At 37.3% G+C, this 26346-nt stretch overlaps 1 protein-coding gene across 6 annotated transcripts in view; it reads left to right on the plus strand.

The window, feature by feature from the left end:
* CRLF1 (cytokine receptor like factor 1) overlaps positions 1-26346 on the plus strand; it is a 102698-nt gene that overhangs the window by 33667 nt on the left and 42685 nt on the right. For 5 of the 6 annotated variants that reach the window (XM_044282845.1, XM_044282841.1, XM_044282844.1 and 2 more), the window contains exon 2: positions 18341-18619. The exons of the other annotated variant lie outside the window; for it this stretch is intronic. In XM_044282845.1, coding sequence (XP_044138780.1) covers positions 18341-18619 — 279 coding nt within the window. The remainder of the gene's footprint in view (positions 1-18340; positions 18620-26346) is intronic. 6 annotated transcript variants of the gene reach the window in all.

The raw sequence follows: 26346 nt of genomic DNA on the forward strand, positions 1-26346 counted from the left end.
GAGGATATCCTGAGGGTATACAGACTGAGGCGGGAACCACTAATTATTAGAGGCTCCAAAGTGCTATTATTTGCTGATTATTCAGCGGAAGTCACAAAAAAAGTAGAGCCTTTAGTAATATATGCTCGAGACTCTACAGGAAGAGGATTAGATTTCAACTTACTTATCCTGTTGTGTTAAGAATAAGAACCCGTGACGGTGCAACTAGGCACTTTGAAAATCCAAAAGAAGCTAAGGAATACCTGCTGCTTCCAGACGACAGTAAAGTGGAGAGAGAAGGAACAGAGTCACAACTGAGATCCTTGGCCATACCTTTCAAGACACGAGCGTGGAATCGTGTTCCTTCACACCCCTTGTCCATTGTCCAAGGATCTCCAAAAGCTCAAAGACCCCTTCATGGAAAACACTTTGAAAACTCCAAGGGACGATAATGCTGTATCTTTCCAGAGAAGCAGAGATAATCCACAGAGGGGATGACTGGCGAACATTAAGTTGGCGGTGAGGACCTGCTGCGATTACCAGAAAAAAGGAAGTTCTAGGTAAGAAAAATGCATAAGCTGAAGCGCTTTAATTTATTTTTATTATGTGTTAATAGTTTATGATGTTAGATCATGGGTACTAGGAGGAGTGGCAGGTGCTACGCTAGGAGTCACCTTTCCGCTGAGGAGGGGTTCTTGATTGAAGCCTTTCCTGCTTGGTTGTATAATGGTGCACATGGATCTTTCTGCAGCAATGGAATATGAGAATTATCTCCTGGAATGTTAAGGAGTTGCACTCCCCGAAATAAGCACATTAAAATGTTGAGGCATCTTGAAAGATTGAAGGCAGATGTAGCATTTCTGCAGGAGACCCATCTCCCGAAAACTGAATTCCACAAAATGGAGAAACTGTGGGTTGATGCATTGTATGGCTCAGAAGCTTCTAGTAGGATTCTAGTAGGAAGACATCTTTCCCATGTTGTTCACTTGGTGGCAAATGATACTGAGGGCAGGATGATAAGTATTCATATATCAGGACCTTTTGTTGACTATGATATATATATATATATATATATATATATATATATATATATATATATATATAACATAAATGCCCCAAATCATGGTCAAAAGAGCTTTTTAGATTCATTAGGGTCAGAAGTTACTTCAGGACACACACACAAACAAAATAGTTGGAGGAGATTTCAACATGGTTATAAACACACTAGAAGACAGAAGATATGATAGAACTAAAGGTAATCTGGAGATTCTAGCTGATTTTGTTAATACACTGTCATTGAAAGACAGTTGGAGATTGTACCACCCACAGGACAGAGACATTATTCGCATGTACATAACAACTGGTCCCAAATTGATAAAAAATTTAATGTCTCAGGGGATTCTCCAAAGAGTATCAGAAGTTAGTATCAAAGATAAGGCTATATCTGATCACTCTCCTCTGCTCTTGGATGTTATGGACCAGTATCCGAGAGGTAGGGATTTTATATGGCAAAATCACACATTTTTTGCTAGGAGATGATAACTTTGCAAAGATATTGCAGGGGTGGTGGATAGAATTCATGGATGATAATACGGAACATATTCACTCACCAATGTTATTTTGGGAAACAGCTAAGGCTGCCTTGAGGGGGCGCTTAATGGCATATGCCTCATCTATTAAAAAAATGGTCAGAGTAAATTATGAAAAGGCAAGTAATAACTTAAGAACAGCATATGTCGACTTTCTCTCGGCTCGGACCCAGATCACAAAAGAGAGGTGGGTGTTGGCCCAGAGAGATTTTGACATGTGGGCTGATAAACAAGAAGACATTAAAAGAAGTAATGTGCAACAAGATAGCCCCAATATTTACTGCTTTGTATACCTCTATAGTAGATGGGAGTAGCATACTGGATCATATGAACATAGCTTTTATCACCTTAATACACAAAAATAGAAAGGACCCGGAAGGCCCATCATCTTATAGACCGATCTCATTGATAAACCAAGATCTGAAAATACTTTCAAAATAACTAGCGAATAGACTAGCAGAAATACTCCCCACACTCGTCAATTGTCACGCTAGATGCCGAAAAGGCTTTTGACAGCATTAGTTGGAACCGGCAAGATATGGTTTTGGATGCGATGGGATTCGTTGGTCTTTTTTGAAAAATTCTTAAAGAGCTATACTTAAACCCTAAGGATAGGATATATAATGCGGGTTGTATGTCCAATCCCTTTATTTTACAGAGAGGAACTAGACAGGGGTGCCCTGTGTCCCCTTTATTGTTCGATTTGGTAATTTAACCATTAGCCAGATATTTAGATTCACATGAAATCTTTGAGGGGCTGGAAGTAGGCCAAAATGTAATGCGTTTGGCGCTCTTTGCGGATGATATAGTACTATTTCTGGCTGATTCTTTCAAAGACATGTGCAGAGTAACACAAGCATTAAAGGATTTTGGATACTTTTCTGGATTAAGAATTATCCACTCTAAAAGCGAGATACTTTTAATGCAGGGTAAATGTCAAGATGGCCAGAAAACAGAAGTTGAGGGTATTCCAGTAGCTAAGTCAGCTATAATGTATCTAGAGATCAAAATAGGAAGCACCATTGAGTCTATATAGAGGCTAAACTATGTCCCACATTCTGAAGGAATTGCAGCAGCAGCAGCATAACTTGCTGTTATCATTAATGGGAAGAAACCATTTGCTTAAAATTATGTCCATGTCCAAATTACTATACCCATTGCAAACCATTCCTTTTTTGCTAAAGCACTCCAACATACATACATTAACTAAGGCCCTTGCGATATTTCGATGGCACGGAAGACGACCTAGATTTCCGGTGCATAAATTAATGAATAACAATGAAAATTGTGGCATGGCCTTTCCAGATATTAGAAGATACAATTTAGCGTGTATGGCTAGACACATAGCAGACTGGATTAATGGGACAAGTCACTACTTGGCCCTATCCTAGGAAAGAGGGTTTTGTGCCCCCTGTTCATTAGTGGCGCTGTTGCATGCTAGGCTAATAAACATCCCGGATTGGATTGAACAATCCATACTTATTAAGGATACTATTGCAACCTGGAGAATATTGCGGAAAAAGTATTGGTTGTCTTTTAGAATATCTAAGCATCTCTCGTTATGGAACAACCCGGAGTTCAAAGAAGGTCAAACAAACAGCTTATTTCTAGAGTGGAAATGTAAAGGGATTACTCAGGTAAAGCAATTAATGTATGATAGAGAGCCCAGGTGGCTTATAGAGAAAGAATTAATAGACAAATTTTCCTTGGACCCATTTCAGGTTATTCAATTTGCTCAAATTAAAGCAGCTATTACATCAAAACTTATAGTCTATACAGGGACATAGTCCTTCATCCTTCTTTCCCACAAAAAAGTGGGCCCCCTACAGGAGAAACTGATGGATGGATGTGCTATCCTGGACATACACTCAGGCCCAAATAATTTAAATATTCGTCCCTTAGGGAGTTTGGCTCCAGGGACCAAGCCAATAGCACAGTTGCATTCTTTATAGGGCATTAAGGCTTCAGAACCCAACTTAGATAATACGTCCTGAAAATCTTGGATGAACCCAGGGATGGAACCCTCCTCCAGCCCCAGGCCTGCGAGCTGAGCAGACAGTCGATGATTTGAGCACTGAGGACCCCACTTCACAAGTTTCCCAGTACTCCAATCAAAATTTAGGAAATAGTTTTTCAACAAATGTAACAGATAAATTGCACATAACAAACTGTGAACATTTTTCAGAGTGGATCGCTCCCACTGTCATAACTAATAGAGGGATTAGGTAACTCACAGACTACCACACCCAAAGCAGAAACAATATCAAAAGTAGCAACATTTTCCCTGAATCGAAAAAACAATACCAGAAACAGTATTTCCCTAGGAAGATTATTTCACAGGCAGAAGAACTCAACCATATTTCTCTGGTAATACCTGTGCGTCTGAAGGATGGAGAGTAGTCAAAATAGCCAAGCCAAAGTCAGAACTAGATGGGTATCGCATTATAGAATCACAAGACAGAGGGAGGACAGAGCACTATCCAAACACGCACAGAAGTAACAGGAGTGCAGCCTTCCCTTAATTTTTTACCTGCTTAACTTCGACATCGCAACAGTAAGCAGGTGTAATTACAAGCTGTCCCATTCACTTCAATAGGATGGCTCATTCCCATTCAAGTGTATAGGAAGGAGCTGTCCCATTGAAGTGAATGGGACGGCTTATAATTACAGCTGCTCACCACTCTGATGTCAACGTCGAGCAGGTAAACAATGAAGTGAAAACTGCGCTCACATGGAACGCTGAATTCTCTTCGACCAGCTGATCAGGGATGATAGGTGTTGGACCCCCGCTGATCTGATATTGATGACCTATCCTGGGGATAGGTCATCAATATTGAAATCCCGGAAAACCCTTTTAAGTGTAAGAGGGGGAAAGAGGAGTCCAATCAACAATTGCCATATGTATGCTTAATTAAAATGCCTTTTTGTGCAGTATGCAAAAAAGGTTTTCTGTCCATTTAAGTACACCATCTTGGTTTTAGGTAGATGTTTTCTGATATCTTAGCTATGCCATGCATTTAATACTGATACATATTTTTTAAAGCATTCTGAGCTCTTTTAAACATTCTTCACTGGCCACAAATTCTCTTTAAAATCTTTTCTGGTTGTGACCTAAGTTCGGTTTTTGTTTTTGCAAGAAAAGGGCCAGAATGCTTGTCTGCTTCTTTTTATGTATACAATATTAACATAAAAGGTAACAGTTCAAATGTTACGCTTTTAAATTAACCACTGTAATTATTTTCCCTTAGAGAAACTCGACACAAGCGTATAAATGTCATTACAGTTAACAAGTGACTTTTTCATGAGAATTAGAATTTAGTCCCATTAGTACTATTAGTTTGTTGCTTATTTTACATGAAACAGTTAATGTAAATTTATGTAGGTTTCCAAACAGAAATAAATCAGTTTTCAAGATTAAATAAGGGCATATGTATAAGAACAGGGCCAAAAGTTGTTACTTTTCAGACAGTTTTATGTGTACACTGCACGATATGTTTCTATTTAATTCTGAAAATGTGCTATTTATTACCTATTATTCATTCTATCATTCAGCCTTGTGTAGCATGTATTACATTAAATGGAAATAAAGGGTAATGTGATCACTTTGGTTATAGTGACAGTCATAGGATGGACTTTGCCTTGCATTTATTAAATAGAACACACAGACACATGTAGATCATTGATCTTGATCTGGACAAACTTGTCCTGGGAAGCTTAGGAAGATAAAAAAAAAAAACGTTACTCCATTATGATCTATACCTTGTTTTACCTTGGAGAGTTTAAAAATAGGACGTAATGGCTGAAGCTTTTTAGAAATTCTGAACTGCAGCCAAGAAAGAACAACAGAGAGATTTATCATCCCTCTACACCTTGATTTTGTCTTTAAAAAGTAGCAAAACTCAGTGTTATGTGTTTTTTTTATTTATGACACTGTGACTAAATTTAGACATTTGTACTCCACCCTTGCCAGTTTCCGAAAAAGTGGGCGTCATGAGGGATGGGTGTAGGCGGGGCCATCAGCCCAGCACAGTTATCTTAATTTATACCAGAAACTTAAATTTCAGTCAAAAGCATGGACTGCTGGAGGATAGGCTTAATTTATGATGAGGCCTACGCCTCATGCAGCCTTTTTTATATGCAGCCTTTGCTTTTTATAATTCAGCCTGAGCCACTGTGATAATTTGAGTATACAGTGTCTTGTGTTATCACAAGTCAATTTTAGCTTATCTACATCTGCATATCTAGACACCGAGATATCAACTCCTAATAGTGGAGATGTATGACATGCTAGTTTTAAAGACAAGACAATGCAGTCTAGGAAAAATATATGCACATTAGGTCACCTTCAGGAAGAAGAAAACTGTAGTGGCACCTATAAGTCAATGTCTGACACTTCTTATGGAAGTCTTGCAACCCGACTAAGGATAGCCAAGAAACCAAACTCTGCTCTAAAAGAAAGAGGGTAGGCTGTTTTCAATGTTCTGAACCCTGGTCAGTGCAGAGCTATGTACTGGTTGGCTGGGAGAAGGGTTTTTGATGGAGCTATTGGAAGGGACACGGTTTCGTCTTGTGCAGAGTTCCAATACTGGCGTAACAAGTAATACAGGCCATGCAATGCTCCCTGGGATAAATATATAGGAATAAGCTCTCTACAGTTCTATACAGTTCTCTCTAAATGGGCGTGTTCTCCTTTTAGATAGCTGATTTGCGTGTCTTTTCACAAACATCCAAGCACCTGAGAATCAAATGAGCAATTTTTGACAGTATCATTAGGAGTAAAGGTTTATAAAAGAGTTTATTGCTTGACTTTGCTAATTTGTTGACCAATCGGATTCTCATCCTTCACTAGGAACTTATCATCTAAAGATATTAAAAGTCACAAAATACAAAAAATTACATTAATTACATTTAACAACATTAACTCGTTAACTCATGAGGCAATTGAAATGTCACAAGTGCACTGAACAACAGTTGAGACCTTGTACTAGAAAGATGACCTGGGACAAGTTGTAAAAAATATGGCAAATATTTCCAACAACCAGTACCCTAGTGGCCCCAAGCTTATTAGACTTGTATTAGCTAGACAGGCAGTGCTGGAATGCTTTCATCCAATAGAGTAACTGCACAACAGAATTTATTATAAGGGATAAGTTGATTAACACAAATTTCATTTTTCTGCTAAGAACATAGAAATAAAAAAATAAGTTTGACATTCAAATAGCTCAGTTATAGAATTTGTTTCACCAGTAGATACAGGATAAATGTTTTTACATCTGCCCATCTGACATACTGTCCGGGTTAATTATACATTGGCAATTTGGCAACAAAACTAATTGCAGGCAAATTGAGACAATTATCCTGCAGGCAGGGTAGTTGAAAATGTCTTACTTTTCAAGTGGACAGGCTGGTGATATGTTAAAAGTTAACAGCAGCGGACAGACTGGAGGGAATGCTGTCTGGCCTTGGCTGCAGTCCTTACTAGTGGGAAGTCCATATGTTTTTTGTCCCTTCATGCTTTGCAAGATTTTATAATCTTTATGTTGAACACTTAACACATATATTGATAAATGCTGAATGTCTTTGAAGTATGTAAAACAGCAAGAAGGTCATAAGTTTGATTATTTAAGAATACAAATAACCATTCTTATTTGCTGTATCTTTCAAACTAGGCCCATTAGAGGGCTATTAGGGTTGTGCCACTCCATTCATCTCTAAAGGAGTTCACAATCGGGAGTCACTGAGGCTAGAAATGTGATGAGGCACTGAGGTTGGCAATATGATAAGGCACTGAGGCTGGCAATGTACTAAGGCACTGTGACTGGCATAGTCACAGCAAACTGTGGCTGGCAACGTTATGTGGCATTGGCTTTTGTACTGTACTGTATCAACTGTATATCGCCCATAGGATATATACTGAAATAGTATTTTCTATTTTTCTGCTTCTAAATGTGGGTGAGTATTATGGTCAGAAAAATATGGTAATTAAAAGTTATAACCAAGTTAATCAAATAGAATGCAATGATTTGGAAATCTCATAGACCCATATTTTATTCACAATAGAACACATATCAAATGTTGAATGTGAGAAATTTCATGAAAAAATTAACTCATTTAGACCTTAAAGGGAACCTGTCACCATGAGTATGCAGTGTAGCCTGCAGGCACCATGTTATAGAGCAGGAGGAACTGAACAGATTGATATATAGTTTTATGGGAAAAGATTAAGTATAGCTTGTAGCTCATTAATTTATATTCCTCCTCATTCTTGGCTTTGAAGTCAAGGAGACGGTCCTTTCAGTGATTAACAGCCTCCCCTCTATGACTGTGTATACAGAGATAGCTGTCAGTCACTGATAGGACCGACTCCTTGACTTCAAAGCCCAGAATGAGCAGGAATTTGCAATTTATGCTGAATCTTTTCCATTAAAATGATATATTAATCTGCTCAGCTCCTCCTGTTCTATAACATAGTGCCTTCAGCTCAGACACTATTTTCAACGTGACAAGTTCCCTTAAATGGCAGCAACACCAAACATGGGACAGGGCCATGTCTACCATAGCATCCCCTTTTCTTATAACAACAGTCTATAAACATCTGGGAAGCGAGGAGACCAATTGCTGGAGTTTCGGAAGAGGAAAGTTGTTCCATTCTTTTCTGATGTAAGATTACTTTCCCAAATTCTCAGTTTATCATGTACCAAATGTTTTTACTGGTGAAAGGTCTGAACTGCAGGCAGTCAGTTAAGGACGTGTACTCTTCTTCTGTGAAGCCATGTTGTTGTAATGGATGCAGTACGTAGTTTAGCATTGTCTTGCTGAAAAAAGCAAGGCTTTCCTTGAAAGAGCCAATATCTGGATGAAAGCATATGTTGTTCTAAAACCTCTATATGCTGTTTAGCATTGATATTGCTTTTACAGATGTGTAAGCTGCCCATTCCATAGGAAGTAATGCAACCCCATGCCATCAGAGATGCAAGCTTTTGAACTGTGCACTGATAACAAGCTGTATGGTCCCTCTCCTCCTGAGTACAGAGTACACAGTGTCATTGGTTTCCAAAAATAATTTCAAATTTTGATTTATCTGATCACAGAACAGTTTTCTATTTTGCCTTAGTCCATTTCAAATAACAGAGAAGACAATAGTGTTTCTGGATTTTATTTACATATGGCTTCTTCTTTGCATGATGCAAACTTAATTTGCATTTGTAGATTGCACTTTGAACTGTGTTCACAGGCAGATTTCTAGAAGTGTTCCCGAGCCCATGCAGTGAGTTCCAGTTAATTCAGTGCCGCCTGAGGGCCCATAGATCACAAGCATCCAATATTGACCATCGGATTTGTCACTTGCGCATATGGATTTGTCCAGATTCTCTGATTCTGCTTGATAATATTATGAACTGTAGATGGTGTGATATTCAAAGTATTCACAATTGTATGTTGAAGAACATTTTTCTGAACTTAGACATTAAAATTAGACATTAAAAACATCAAAACATGTTTATAAAAACTTGGTTTAAACAACTTTATTTATTTGATGATCGATTCCCTTTAAATCAATGTCAAGATAGATCTCAGGTGTACCACCTAGTGGCAGTAGATAGCTTTACAGTGAAGCTTTGGTTGTTGCCTAGATTGCCACCATGAAATTAAAAGACAAGAGTTTTGGCATATTGTTTAAGCTGTCGTCAGGGGTTAGCTAATAGTGTGAAATGTAGGAATATAGCTTACTGTTCTGCATCTATGAAATATGTGCACTTCAGATATATCTGATTTCATACAGCTGACCTGGCAACCTTGACTTCTTTTTAAAAGCTACATTCATTTGCATATAAGGAAGTTTGGGAGCTCAGGAGTGTTGTGTTTGTGGTAAACCCTTACTTTTATGAAACCATGTTGTCTTGAGCTGTAACACTAAAGGTAACACAATCTTCCTGTTCTTGTTCTTCATATCTCCCATGAAATCATTTTTTTTTTATCTGTAATATTCTGAGCTTTCTGGCAGAGAAGGGGTGTTTAAAATCAGCAGAAAAAAAATAAACATGCGGAAGGAGGAATATACAGATACCTTATTTTGAAGGACACTTGGTATCATTGCCAAATGAAATCACGCTCCATATAGGGCAATTTCTTGACATGACTATTTTATTTGTAACTGTGACCTTGTCTTGTAAAATGAAGCTGTCTGAAGCTTTTAACTGCTTTTGACTTTACAAATAGAGAGCAAAGATTCCTATCTGGCGTCTTTTTGTATGGCATCTGGAATGAGGTGACCTATTGATAGAAGTGTTCATTTGCTGCTCAGTATACTGCCATGTAAGGTGACTTTCACAAGTGATTTTTACCAGGATGTACAAAAATGCTAGCTGCATTTAATTTTGCTGTAGTCTCACAGCCCCAAAACTAAAAATATTACTCCACCATATCATCTTTTTGAGAAGATAGTCCTATAGTGGCCTATGAAGAGCTGAGGGTGCCCATTACTGGGAGTGAAGGTCTTGCACTTGTTGACCCCCAGAGAGTCTCTTCTATCCCTTTAGGAGACAAAGGCTTTGTTTTTTATTCCCTTATTGTTTTGGTGTGGTTGTAAATCGGATACCCTGTACAGGGTCACAAAACAAAGGAAAGGGCAGATGGAGCAGGGTTAGCACTCCAGCTCTTAACTCAAATTTCTTAACGCATCGCGTTATCTTGAGACAAAAGCCATTGAAAAGCAATTGAAGGTGTTTGCTTAGATTAGATAACACAACTGAGAAATCTCAGAAAACAGGAGTGTTAACTCTACTCCATCCGTAGACTAGTGAAAGTTGGGGATTGTATACACTTTCGTAAATGATAATTATGCGTTAGAGGCTACTTGTGCTAAAAAAAATGGGGAATTGCATAAACAACAAGTTCTTTTTAAAAGTTTTGACAAGCTGTTGAGAAGCCCAAGAGGAATTTGATTTTCCAGTCCTTTGCCTACAGTAGCTTTAATGGTAGGCTAGATTCTCCCAGCAATTTTATTGTGTAAAATTCAACCTAGACTATAGGTACTCTTTAAATAACAGTTCAGGTCAGCCAAAGACAGGAATAAAAAAATAAAGAGACGTCACTGTAGACCACAGAAAAACTTTAGCCTGGCTCACAGATCCACTTGTCATTTGATTCCATGTTTTGGAAGTTGTCTTATCAAACCTGTTAGGCATCATAAACTAGAAGTATGCCTAATTAGAGCAGTCAAAGTAGATGGTGAAAACAGTTTTCCTAAGTTCTGATCATGTATGAATATTAAGCCTATAAGGGTTATCTACATATAAATTTTGTTTGTTTAATCGGTCAACCATTTTAACATCTAGCTGAGGTCCAGAAGAAGACTGACAACTGGTAATAGGATTAATTTCCTAAGTCAAATTAGTTCATGTAGTTTGATTGATCATATGCTATTATGGTACGGCCCTACTCAAGTTTTTTTTATGCCGTTTTTGGAGCCAAAATCAGATCCTAAAAGAATTGTCAATCCATTCCTTCTTTTGGCTTCAAAAACTTTCTTACTCATATAGCTGAAGACATGGAACTAGTGTTGGATTTCTATTCTTTGTCACCTCGTTGGACTGTCTTTCCAAAGCTCTGCTCACAGAAGTGTCTGCTTACTATATGAGCGGTTAGCTGAGCATTAACATTTGTATAGGACCTCCCTACTTGTTCAAGTACTGACAATCACAAGTTATTACTGTAGTTTGGCACTTGGATATGAGAGATACCAAAGTGCCACTACTTTTATATAGACTCCCCATTAGGCTGACCACTTCTGGACTGATTAGAAATAAATGGTCCATGTCTGATCTGCATTTTTGCGGAATGAACGTGGACCCATTAATTTCCATGGGAGACATGAAAAATTCAGACAGCACATGTCAACCGTGTGCTGTCCACTTCCATTTGTCCGCATGACCGTGAAGCAAAAAAGACAGAACAAGTCCTATTCTTGTCCGTTTTGTGGACAAGAATAGACATTTTTACAGTAGTGGGAGACATGTGGGACAGGAAAGTGTGGAATGCACACGGCTGGTATCTGTGTTTTTCTGATCTGCGGTGTGTGTGGACCACAAAACATATATGGTTGTGTGCATATAGTTTATTTATAAGATATAATTTTCCTAAAAATTGCAGTTTAGAGCATGCAAATATATCCTAACACCAACAGATGGCAGGCTAAACTGCAAAATAATATGGAATATTGTTGAAATATATTGACTTTTAATAAAAGAAATCAGTGCAAGATGAGCTTACATTTTGAAATTTCTTTTTGTGTGGAGAATAGAATAAGAACATTTATGGGAAAGAAAAACAATATAATTTAGGCCATACGTTTGACAGCAGAACTAAAATGACAGACCTGGGGAATAGAAATATCCAGGCTTCTCGCTCACGTACAAATATATTATGAGCTGAATGCACAGAATGTACTTAGCCTGGGTTTGTAAACCAGCATATTAAACCAGCTGTCCCCTGTTATAGGCATGGCCTCATCACACTAATTTTGAAAGTTTATTTGATGATAAGAAAACCTTTTCAGTGTAACCTGTGCTTATGAGCTGTGTTAATAATGTCTGTTCAGGGCTTCTTCAGGCATTTTTTTATATTATCCCATTGATGTCTCATATAAAGACTGAAAGGACAGTCTAATTACAACTTAGCTTAATTAAACTCATAAAATGAAACCATATAGTGCAACAAATCTAGACCTAATATAATACTGAAGGGCAATAATAAGCAAGCAGATATCAATCTGTAAACAATCAGTATGCATGTAAAACCGATGGTCAGCGACCAGGACTAGCAGAGGTCATATGTCCAATACAGGTTATTGGTAAAGGTCTGTAGTAACAAATTTTTCCAAAATGTCATTTCCTTAGGTTAACTCTAATTACTCCTTCCAAATGCATTTTGACTTGTGAATCAACTAGCTACATCAGTAGGAAAACATGCTGGGCTAAATAAAAAAGTCCAGTGGTCAAGGAAAAACAGGGGCTGGGTGTTTAGAGGTAAAGGTCCACATTCAGGAGTAGGTGTTTTTGTGTAACTACATGTAATTGCATTCATAGACACCTACTCCGGACTGTAGACCTTTAACTTTGGCTACCCAGCTGCTGGTTTTCCTTGACCATTATACCTTTGTATTTAAACCCAGCTATGATTTCCCACTGATGAAGCTGGTTCATGCACAAGAAGAAGCACATTTGGGTTGAGTGAGTAAAATTGTCCTAAAAGGCTAATGCCGGGAGCTGCAGTGCTACTTCCATTGAAGTGAATGCCCACGCTTCCCACTGCATAAAGTACAGAGCTGTGTACTTCCAGCACCAGAGTTAGGCTACTTTCACACCTGCGTTCGGTGCGGATCTGTCTTGTATCTGCACAGACGGATCAGCACCGATAATGCAAACACTTGTATCCGTTCATAACGGATCCGTTTGCATTATTCATTCAAAACAAAGTCTAAGCCAAAACGGATCTGTCTTGACTTACATTGAAAGTCAATGGGGGACGGATTCGTTTTCGATTGCACCATATTGTGTCAGTGAAAATGGATCCGTCCTCATTGTCTTACATTGTAAGTCAGGATGGATCCGTTTGGCTCCGCATCGTCAGACGGACACTAAAACGCTGCAAGCTGCATTTTAGTGTCCACCTCCAAAGAGGAACGGAGACCAAATGCAGCCAAATTGATGCATTCTTAACAGATCCTTATCCATTCAGAATGTATTAGGACTGAACTGATCCGTTTTGGGCCGCTTGTGAGAGCCCTGAAACGGATCTCACAAGTGGACACAGAAACGCCAGTGTGAAAGTAGCCTAACTCTGATACAGCTGATTATCGGGTTCTGTTCTGACCCGTCGATCTGATATTGATGGTCTGTCCTGAGGATAAGACATCAATAATAAAATCCTGTGAAGTCCCTTTAATGGTATAATAGGGCATAGGCAGCAGGGTTATCTTTTCTGAGTTACGGTAACTCTGAAAGGGACATTGCAGGACATTGCAACCATGTATAGCTTTTTACCATCCCACTAGGTTCCAGGATTGTCCCATTTAGAGATCAAATTGTATTGTTCTACAATACACGACTGAATGATCACTACAAGGTTGGGCAGATGGACTTTGCTAGGCCTACCTGGTGATTAACCGCTGGCTTATTTCATACTGCTTGTTGACAGATTGATACCTGCCTGCTCCATGCTATTGTCCTGTAGAATTATATTAGGTGTAGATTTTTGTGATCTGTTGCACCATATGGCTGTTTACTTTCAATAGTTATGGTAATATGCATTTTAATAATTGTGATGCATCTGATGCAAACTACAAATTAGGATCGACTTAATAGTCTTAGAACAAATGCCCCCTGATATGTTTCTTTTATAAGTAGAAGAAAAAAAATAGGTGCACAGAGTAGGTATAAAATCACCTTCCTTCCACACTACAGAAGCAAATATATGCTTGTGTGGCATTGTCCTCAAGTTGTATAATGCCAATCACTAGAACAAGAGTGCCAAGTTCCTCCACACTATGCCACTGAGTACACATATCTGTGTGTACAGTTAATTTATAGTGGTGAGGTACAAATACAAGGGCATGATGTCAATCACTGACTCGCTTTCCTTTTACATTTTTGGCTAATATATTATATTCAATTTCCAAGAGAAACCACAATCTGACCACATTGGAACCACATCCCCACATTCCTTAGCTCAGAACTGTGTTTCTTTTGTGAAACACTAAATTATTCTTGTAAAAATCTGGATACAGTTTAGGAATGTTTAATTTTGAATAAGATGTGGCTATACAATGTAGTATAAGAATTGTAGATGAAACATGCTCACAGCTCTCTTATGATGTAGATGCTATATTTATGTGCTTAATTACTGTCATTGCCATGTATGATAAAACTGATGGGATACAGGTCACCTGTTCAGCAAGCTTCAAACCCACTGCCAAATTTGGCACTAGTTACCCAGTTCAGTGAGAGCTTGTGAACTTACCCTGCAACAACCCTTTAACTACAGATGCCCTGCACCAGGACAACAGGTTCCGCGCAGGAACCTAACTACTTAAAGGGAACCTGTCACCAGTTTTATGGTGTCCTAACTAAGGGCAACATAAATAAGTGACTGATTCTCTTATCAAAATGCTGGGTCACTTTCTTTAATTGACCCAGTCAATCTGACAACATCTTGTATTGAAAAGCTCCAGCTGATAATGATGAGTCATGAATATTCATGAGCTCCTGACTCTCCCCGCCTACCTGCTGCTGATTGACAGTTATTGTCCATATGAATCAGCAGGGGAGTGGCTATAGCTCTGAATTAAAAAAACGCTGGACTCACTAACATCAGGCTGGAGTCAAATCAGCTTATTAGCATGCGGCATGTGGCATCTTTGTGTGTAAGTGAATACATCTAAGGTACTTTTTAGTAGTTAATGATTGTATATAATTAGTTGGATTATAATCAAATATCCACATGACAGGTTCCCTTTAACCTTGATCGGTCTCTCTGGGGTCCAATCTTGTCTTCACCAGGTAGCTGAGAGATAAAAGCACTAAAGCAACCTAGTAGAACACTGATTGGCTCTCAGGCCAAGCATCCGTTTGCCACTCTTCTCCAGAATAAACTTGTCAGTCTCTTCTTCCTCTTTGCCTGGATTTAGAAGCATAGTTTGTTATAGCAGGATGAAAATACATTTTATTTATAGTATTGTTAGAAGTATTACATTTTTATTAATATCTGTAGTAGACTAAATCTATTAAAAATGAACACCATAAAGTTCTTCATTTTAGTTGGCTGCAATGCTTACTTTTCTGTAAAGAGAGAGTAAGGAAAAAAGGTATTGAAAGGTGTCTCTCTCTGTTGCTGTGAGATGTTCATTTTAGCTAAAGCATCTTATACATACATATGTGTCTTAATAAATATATAATACATTTAAATTGGAAAGTGTCATACTGAGTCCACTCAGTACACTGCACAAACTGAAGAGTCCTTATGTTCATGAGCTCCCTTCTTTTCCCACTCCCCTACCACTAATTGACAGCTTTATTTTCCTATTGCAATCAGCGACAGGGGTCAGGATGAGCCAGTAGCTCATAAATATGAGGACTCCAGAACTTGTGCAGTGTATGGTCCTGCTCCATATTGATTTTGTATAATGCTATGCAGCATAAAAATGGTGACTTATTCCCTTTAACTTTGACATTAGGCCACTGCTTCGTGGCCTAACCATTTAAGGGCACCTTAAAAATATATTAAATAGTTGTAAACTGAAAAATCATCCAGCTTTGGAATATGGTACTATTATGGACAATACCAAGGGTTTACATACAGTATGGGCAGACCATGTGGCACAATGAGACATCAGGAGGGAAGGTGTCCGTTCCAGGATGCTCTCAACCCCTTTTGTGGGTGAGATAGGATGTAAGGAAGTAGGAAATCACATGGGGCACTAGGAGCTATTTCTGCAAGTGGCTGCAAGCTTGATGGTATTAAAGCAGATCTGTCAGGTCTCCTATGTTCACATGGCTGAAAGCAGCACAGGCCAGAGTGAGTTGATTCTGTATTTGCATGCAAAAATTAGTTTAAATCGGGAAGAACTCGTGCAGAAAACCACCTCGTTCTGCTTTTCCCCAGTGAAGTATAGCTCTTTCTGTATGATATAAACTCATACAAGGAAATCTGTCACTCTGGGTTGGTGGGGAAAGAAGAACTCACTGGCTTTCGCTTGCCAATTTCTAAACAGCTTTCACATAATGCTAAATCAAATAATAGAAAACGATATATCTGCCATCTACATCTCCCTTCTCTATGTAGACCGCAATACAATACATAATATATTGACATATGTCAATACTTTGGCATTCAAGAATGTCTTACTGTCGAATTTCTAATTGCAGTTAATATGTATTCAAATTAGATTTCTTCATGGTTAATAAGTATGAAATCCAGCGACTTGGGTGTTCTAATAACTGCTAGTAAAACAGAACTGATAACAACAAATAATTATGTACATGATTCTTTTCCTGTCTCAATTGTCATGGGTGTCATTTAGGAGCTGCAGAACAGATGGCTGTTCATTGCCTTTTAACGCCATTATGCCTCCTTTCCCAATAAAGGGTGCTTTTTATTTCTGAATTGCATTTTTGAGTAGCTACTGTGTTTGGTTTATCTAAAGTGTACCTCAGCTCATGTGTTTACGTCCCACCTTATCCTGTTTTATTGGCTCATATGCTCAGGACATTAACTTAAAGTGCAAATCTTTTTCATTTATTTCTGTATATTTCTATAGAGAATGTCCTTTTTTCGTATTTTAATTAATTACTTAGCAAATTAATTTTGTTTTTACCTTTCTTTCCTTTAAATAAGACACAGTAATATTTTTGCAATTTGAATTTTATTCACATACAATGTGGACACAATAATGTGTGACACAAAAATTGCACCCAAACATAAGCCTTCATATATTACATTTATATTTCTCTAATATATTTGTGAATATATACTGTATAATTAAACATTTTCTTTTCTGCAAAATATATATAAATGTCCCAAAACAATACCTTATAGCTTGTTCCTTTGGGAATCAGTACAAAGTACCATAAAGAACAAAAGGAGTTAAAGATGGAGGTGCACTTTCTGAACTCACATTTGCAATTTGTCCCAATTTAAACTTGATGTTTTGTGACACAAATGAGTGTGACAGATCCTATATAAAGGCAGAAATCTGTACAAAATAGAGATGAGCGAATTTCTTGAAATTAGTTTCAGGTCAGAGTCACATGAGTCATTAGATTTTAGTCTGGTCTGAATACATTGGACCCAAATCAAAGGTTCCCCAAATGTCCTGAAAAGCTGTGTATGCCACTTGGCGTCTCTAGGACTCTCTAGGACACTCTAGGGCTGTAGCCAACCTTCAAGCACTTTATTGCCAAGATAGCATAAGTAATGTCATAGTGACAGCAAAATATATGGCTATAGATATATAGATGGTATTGGGTAGCACCAAACACCATGTTTCGGTCCATAAATTATCCCTTTTTGGTGGCAGATGCCTTCTTCTCAGTCTTCTGATGAATCGCAAAAGTTTCAGATTTTTTTTTTGAAAATTAGTAACAAAGTCGATTCCTTCAGAATCGATTCATTCATCTCTTGTCGGAAAGTTAATCTGCCCTGTTGGATCGGTCATTGTTGGTGCAGTCATTGGAAAGTTATTCATGCCAAATGACAGATCTGTCTGTCATCAACATAGGCCTAAACTAAACCATAGATCATAGCCGAGATTGAACAGTGATTTTACTTATAAAGTTGTAAAAAAGAACTTTCACAAACCAACCATAAATGACTAGACAACCATTTGAAATTAGTGTCGTATGGCTAGCTTTAGCCTGGGTACAGCAATGCTGCCCAGACCACCTTTGGCTCTGACTACTAAACGTTAGACTATATACTCCATAATAAAACATCCGTTTACATGGGGTCCCAGTGGTGGCCCTCGAACATGGGTTGTTGCTTATTTAATACCAAATGTGAAATGGCGATAACTAATAATCTGTAATTAAAGCTTAGTATAACCTTTTATCTGTAAACCTTCCACAATCTCAGATATCAATTATTTTATATATATATATATATATATATATATATTTATATAATTAACCAGTTGCATGCTTTCCCCAGTCCCCTGAAATTCCCCTAACATCTATTCCTAATTCAGTTTTGTAACATGTTTATTCACCTTTTTTCTACAGATCCTGCTGTAATAACCCCACAAGACCCAACCCTAATGATAGGATCATCACTAACTGCATCTTGCTTAGTGGACTCTGACTTAAACCTGAAGGCAGATGACCTGTTCTGGACCCTTAATGGGAGAAGGCTCCCAACAGAGCTATATAATATACTAAACAGCACAACCTTGAGTGTGGCCTTGAATAACCTGAATGGATCCAAGCAGCAGTCAGGAGATAACCTGGTGTGTCACAGCAAAGACGGGAGAATCCTGGCGGGCTCATGTCTATATGTTGGATGTATGTCTTTGATTCTCAGGCTTAGAAAATATGGGAATGCTAAACTAGACGAATGGCTATATTACGCCTTGATGTACAGCTGTCTTGTTTGATCTTTCACAGGGGTGGGTCCCAAAGGAGTTCTATAAATCTACAATGAAAATTAAGTATCTTTAAATGGTATTATATGTGTCTTAAGCTAAAGACCCATTTTTGCAGCGTCCTTGCTCCCTATGAATGCATTTCCTTTTCCGTGCTTTGGTGGTTCACTGATATCATGGGGGCACTTACTGACTTAAATCCTCATTGACATCAAAGTTCACCCATACACACCCATATCTGTAACTCTTCAAACCACGAATGATGTGCACATTGAGGTGGATGGTGATTTGGATCGAAAAATGGTCCCTAATGGTAAAACTGAATCAGGAGAATATTGACCATGTAATGGGTATACAGCATTAGAGATGGCTATAACTTCAAATAAGTGTAAATCTAGGGGCTTCTAGAGTATCAAACAATATCAGACATCTATTTCAGCTTGGCTCTGTGGGCTATTTTGCAGCTCAGGAGACAATTTAATAGATCTCATTGTTGATCTATAGACATATCCATTAGCCAATTACTTCAGCAGCACATTTATTTATTTGCTGTAGTAAAAGTTTCTCTATAGTCTTTCCATTAGCAGCCACATGTAAAATAAGCAAATAGTTACAGAAAAGGAAATATTTATATAAAAAAAATTAAAAATGTCTATTTTCTCACCACTTTGGAACAGGGTTCAAGTTTACCATCCGTCAACTGTAGTTTATTGTGAGTTCAGGATAATGCACATTTATGATGCTGCTACTAAGCAGTATTAATGCTGCTATTAATATTAGTATTAATACTGCTAAGAATACTTAACTAAGAAGGTTCCACTGCCGGAAAGCAATGTATGGCTAAGACTCTGTCAGAATCACAGGCGTTGTAATACTTCTGCATGTTGGAAGTATCTAAACAGTCAGGGGCAGGCATTTATTTTTACCTACTGTAAATAATCCCTCTTAAAAGGAATTCATCACTTATATTTTTTTTTACAAATTAAAACTAGATAGTGATACATATTCTATTTTCTAATCATTTATTTTTATTTTTAATTGTAGATTTTTTATTTTTATTTTCTGTACATGATTATGGGGCAGCCATCTTCCCTGAGCAGCTGTTAATGGCATTCAGAAATGTTCTTTACAGCAGACTCATGGACCATAGGACCCTGTAGGCTGGCTGGAGATGACTGACTTCTCTGTGAGAGTGTTCTATGTACAACCTGTGACCTTTGCCCCTATTGTGAATTGTGGATCTAATATATAAGTGTTATCTTTCATTGTAATCGTGCCTCCAATAATAACGAGGTGGCCTCTGAAAAGTGTTCTTAACAAAACAGGAAGGGTCACTCTATTAAGGGCTCATGCACATGACCACTGCCTGTTTTGCAGTCCTCAAATTACGGATCTGCAAAACACGGATACCAGCCATGTGCATTCCCCTCTGTAGAACTGCCCTATTCTTGTCCGTAAAACGGACGAGAATAAGACATGTTCTATTTTTTGCGGGCTGTGGAACGGACATACTGATATGGACAGCATACAGTGTGCTGCCCACATCTTTTGCGGCCCCATTGAAGTAAAAAAATGTAGATTGAATGCAGACAAAAACATGGTTGTGTGCATGAGCCATGAGGCTCATGGGCTACAGTGAAAACTGCAAGTTTTCGGGGTTTTTTTTATGACATAAACAATTTAAAACACCATACCTTATTGAAATATATGTTTTAAAATAAAAACTTTAAATAATAAATTTTCTGATATATTCTCATTCTCTCATCAGAGACATTGGTGGTTTACCACTAGGAAATAGCACAAATTTCTGATCAGCAAAAGTCCGACCTCTGTGACCTTGCCAATTGCTGGGAAATGTGGCAGTGCTGCTGAGAATTTTCAAGCCCTAAATAGCCATTGATACTAATTGCTATACCTGTGGTCGTGGTTGTAGTCATCAGGAGTTATAGCAGTCAGAACCACAATGATCGGACATTGGGGGCATATCCTAGTAATATGTCATCAATGTCTTTGATGAGAAAACCATTTTAAGCCCCTTAGGAGGCAGCTTATTTGGCCTTCAGGGCACAGGGCTTATTTCATATGCAGTATATATGTCATCCTATTCTAAGAGCTATACATTTTTATACTGAGGTCACTGTATGAAATGTTTTTTTCTAGGTGAGTTGTATTTTACAGTAAAAGGATATCCAGCAGTTCAAATATTCTTTTGAATTTAATTAATATGCCATGGCATAATTTTGTAAACATTTTCAGTCTTTATAACCTTCCTCAGACCATGAATTATTCTAATGTGTTCTGGTACATGTATGGTGTATAGGTCTGCTTTAAAAAGGTACTACATCTGCACCACATACATGTCCTTTTCTCTTCCTAGGACATGTCATGGTCTGAAGAAGGTCATAAACACTAAAGATGTTTACCAAAATTATCTTATTTACTATCCTGTGAAATAAAGCATATTCAAAAGAATATTAAGGGTGCTGTATCAGTTGGGTTGGTACCTTATTTTCATGTACTTCACAAACTCCTTAGTAATTTTTTTAAGTGGTAACATTTTAAGTACTCATCTCTCATTAATTGTGAAAATTATATCCATTTTAAATACCATTTATTGCATTTATTAAATAATACATAAACTGATCTACAATTCAGTATATTTACTCTGATACCATATTTTTCATAGTTATTTTTTCACAATAAAAGCAATTTTAGTTAAAAAAAAATATTTTGCAAGACGATTTATATTTTTAATTTGTACCAGTTAGGTCTACACATAACTAATTGATCATTTTATCTTACGAGTGGTGAATCAAATGTGCATATTTTGAAAATTGATTTTTTATGGTAAAAATGGGTTTTATTGCTTTTCATCATTACCTTAAGCCCCTCAGGACTTGGGCCATTTTTCTATATACGGTATATTTTTTTATGTATATACTTTTAATAATGTTTTACTTAAAAAAAAAAAAACTGTTTTCCTGTTAAGATATTCGCAGATCATGATATTTTATATTTTAGTAATACCGGTAATAGTTCAGGCATTTTTGGACACAGCAATACCAATTATGTTTATTGTGTATGTATGTATATATGTATATATATATATATATATATATATATATATATGTATATATATATATATATATATACACATACACACAAAAATTGGGATGAGGGGCGATCTCAATTTCTGTGTTTTTCTTTTTAATGTCATTTCTAGTCCTTTTAGGGGGGAATTGAATATGTGATCTCCTGATTGTTTTTACTCTAGACTTCAGTTTTATACTATTGCAGTTTTATGGGGTGACCATATCCGTTTTGCAGTCCGCAAAGCATGGATCTGCAAAATATGGATGCTGTTCATGTTGCATCTGCATTTATTTGAGTATCCATTGACTTCAATAGATCTGCTACCCGCATTTTGCGGACAAATATAGGACATGTTCGATATTTTTGCGGGAATGTACATACGGATGCGGAATGCACATGGACCCATAGTAGTATGCAGAGAAACTAAGGACATGTGTCATGAAACTCAGGCCTTGTCTTTGGCAGTCGCCAGGTATATGGCACATGCATATGGACCTCATTGCATATTAAAAATTGTCCAGGGTGTGACATGACCAATTTTTAACCCCTTGAGGACCCCGTCATATTTTACCTTAAAGGGGTTATCCGAGTTATTTTTTTGTTCTTTCTATGTTCCTAACTAAGCAAATGTAACAGCTTTCCAATTAACTCACTTTATCTCCAGTGGCTGGTTTCTCAGATTTTACTGAGGGTCACATGACCTGTGATGTCAGCTTCTCTCGCTGCTCTGATAAAGGTCGTTTACAAGCCTGTAAACTAGACGTCACTGTGCTGGCCACACCCTCTTCACTGCCGTCTACTCTCTGCTAGGATTCTTAACCCCTTCATATGCACAGCTCTGCAGAAAATGAGGAGACAATGCTGGGCACTGGAGTTGACATACTAGAGAGAGCATTGCACAAGAAGGTAGGGAAAAGATCCTGTGTGTATTAGCAGTGTCATTATACAGGTGGGACTTGTAGTTCTACACTTACAAGTTGCTGTTTTCTCCCAGCACTCAGGGCAGCTCTTGTATCCACTCCCTTAGCAGTGTCATTGTACAGCTGGGACTTGTCGTCCTACACATACAACATGCTGCAGAGTCTCCCAGCAGGCAGACATGTCACTCAGGGCAGCTCTTGTATTCACTCCCTTAGCAGTGCAGGGGGAGGGTAGAGATGGTTTTTATTGCATGTAAACAAAGGGCCAGAAAAGAACCAAGGAAATGAGGAAATATATATATTTTTTTGCATAAAACTTGCTTAACTCAGTTATATATCAGATTTTCAGTGCTATATATTTTTTTTTTTCATAACTCGGGCAACCCCTCTAAGGACCAGGCCATTTTTTGCAAATCTAACATGTGTCACTTTATATGCTGATAACTTTAAAACGCTTTTACTTATCCAGGCCATTCTGAGATTGTTTTCTCGTCACATACTGTACTTCATGACAGTGGTAAAATTGAGTCAAAAAAAATATTTTTATTTATAAAAAAATAGCAAATTTACCAAAAATTAAAAAAATTTGCAAATTTGCAAATTTCTATTTCTCTACTTTTTTAATAGATAGTAATACCTCCAAAAATAGTTATTACGTTACATCTCCCATAAGTCTACTACATGTTTGGATCATTTTGTGAATGCCATTCTATTTTTTGGGAACATTAGAAGGTTTAGAAGTTTAGAATCAAATCTTGAAATTCTTCAGAATATTTCCAAAACCCACTTTTTAAGGACCAGTTCAGGTCTGAAGTCACTTTGTAAGGCTTACATAATAGAAACCACCCACAAATGACCTCATTTTAGAAACAACGCCTCTGAAGGTATTCAAAACTGATTTTACAAAGTTTGTTAACCCTTTAGGTGGTCCACAAGAATTATTGTAAAATAGAGATAACATTTGAGAATTTCACTTTTTTGGCAGATTTAAAATTTTAATCCTTTTTTTCCAGTTACAAAGCAAGGGTTAACAGCCAAACAAAACTAAATATTTATGACCCTGATTCTGTAGTATACAGAAACATCCCATATGTGGTCATAAACTGCTGTATGGGCACACGGCATTGCGCAGAAGGAAAGGAACGCCATATGGTTTTTGGAAGGCAGATTTTGCTGGACTGTTTTTTTGACTCCATGTTTCATTTGAAGTCCCCCTGATGCACCTCTAGAGTAGAAACTCCAAAAAAGTTACCACATTTTGGCAAACTAAGGGATAAGGTGGCAGTTTTGTCCGTACTATTTTAGGGTACATATGAAATAGCAGTTTTGGCACCGTTTTTATTTTTTGTTATTTACAACACTCATCTGACAGGTTAGATCATTTGGTATTTTTATGGAGAAGGTTGTTACAGTTGCGACAATACCAACTATGAGTACTTTTTTAGTTGTTTTAGTTGTTCAGATTTTTTAGTATCTTCACATTCTGAAAGCCATAATTTTATTTATTTTTTGGGCGACTGTCTTGTGTAGGGGCTCTTTTTTGGGGGGATGAGATGATGGTTTGATTGGTACTATTAGAGGGTGCATATGACTTTTTGATCGCTTGCTATTACACTTTTTGTGATGTAAGGTGACAAAAAATAGCTTTTTTGACACATTTTTTTTTTTTACGGTATTCACCTGAGAGGTTAGGTAATGTGATATTTTTATAGAGCAGGTTATTACGGGCGCGGTGATACCTAATATGTCAACTTTTTTATTTATGTAAGGCCTCTTTCACACTACAGTATGTTGAATTCAGTGTTTTTCGGTCCGTTTTTAACGGATCTGTTGTTCCGTTTTTTGCTTCCGTTGTGGTTCCGTTTCCGTTCCGTTGTTCCGTTCCGTTTTTCCGTATGGCAAATACAGTATACAGTAATTTCATGTAAAAAATTGGGCTGGGCATAACATTTTCAATAGATGGTTCCGCAAAAAACGGAACGGATACGGAAGACATACGGATGCATTTCCGTATGTGTTCCGTTTTTTTTGTGGACCCATTGACTTGAATGGAGCCACGGACCGTGATTTGCGGCCAAATATAGGACATGTTCTATCTTTTCAACGGAACGGAAAAACGGAAACACGGAAACGGAATGCATACGGAACACATTCCGTTTTTTTGCGGAACCATTGAAATGAATGGTTCCGTATACGGAACGCAAAAAACGGACCGCAAAACGGAAAAAAAAAACGGTAGTGTGAAAGAGGCCTAAGTTTTACACAATGATATATTTTTTAAACAAAAATCATGTTTTAGTGTCTCCCTAGTATTCTCAGTATTTTCAGTTTTGGAGTGATTGTCTTAGGTAGGGTATGATTTTTGCGGTATGATTTGATTGGTACTATTATTGATACTATTATAGGGTGCATATGAATTTTTGATCGCTTGCTATTACACTTTTTGTGATGTAAGGTGACAAAAAAATGGCAATTTTACACCGTTAAAATATTTTTTTATGGTATTCACCTGAGGGGTTATTTCATGTGATATTGCTATAGAGCTGGTTATTACGGACATGGCGATACCTAATATGTCAACTTTTTTTATTTATGTAAGTTTTACACAATGATTTCATTTTGTAAACAAAAAAAAATCATGTTTTAGTGTCTTTATAGTCTGAGAGGCATATTTTTTTCAGTTTTTGGGCGATTGTCTTAGTTAGGGTACGATTTTGGTGGGATGAGATGATGGTTTGATTGGCACTATTTTGGGGGTGCATATGACTTTTTGATCGATTCCTATTACACTTTATGTGATGTAAGGTGATAAAAAAAATGGCTTTTCTTACACCGTTTTTATAAAAAATAAATTGCAGTGGTCACCTGAGGGGTTAGGTCATGTGGTTATTACAGACGTGGCGATACCTAATATGTGTACGTTTTTATTTATGTAAGTTTTACACAATGATTTCAATTTTTTTTTTAAATATCATGTTTTAGTGTCTCCATAGTCTGAGAGCCATAGTTTTTAAAGTTTTTGGGTGATTGTCTTAGGTAGGGTAGAATTTTTGCAGAATGAGATGACGGTTTGATTGGCACTATTTTGGGGTACTATTATAGGGTGCCTATGACTATTTGATCGCTTGCTATTACACTTTTTGTTATGTAAGGTGACAAAAAATTGCTTTTTTGACACTGTTTCTTTCATTTCTTTTTTACGATATTTATATAAAGCAGGTTCTTATGGACGCGGCGATACCTAATATGACAATGTAATTCATGTACGTTTTACACAATAATATCATTTTTAGTGTCTCCATATTCAAAAAGCCATAGCTTTTTCAGTTTTTGGGTGATTGTCTTAAGTATGGTATTTTTGCGGGATGAGATGATGGTATGATTGGCACTATTTTGGGGTGCATAATACTTTTTCATCGCTTGCTACTACACTTTTTGCGATGTAAGGTGACAAAAAAATTACTTTTTTTGACACAGTTTTTTTTATTTTTTTTTACGGTGGTCACCCTCAGGGTTAGGTCATGTGGTATTTTTATAGAGCAGGTTGTTATGGACGCGGAAATACATAATACGTATGCTTTTATTTATTTACTTAAGTTTTACACAATAACAGAATTTTTAAACAAAAAAAATG

This window comes from Bufo gargarizans, chromosome 2 (assembly GCF_014858855.1).
Source record: "Bufo gargarizans isolate SCDJY-AF-19 chromosome 2, ASM1485885v1, whole genome shotgun sequence".
Taxonomy (NCBI): Eukaryota; Metazoa; Chordata; class Amphibia; order Anura; family Bufonidae; genus Bufo; species Bufo gargarizans.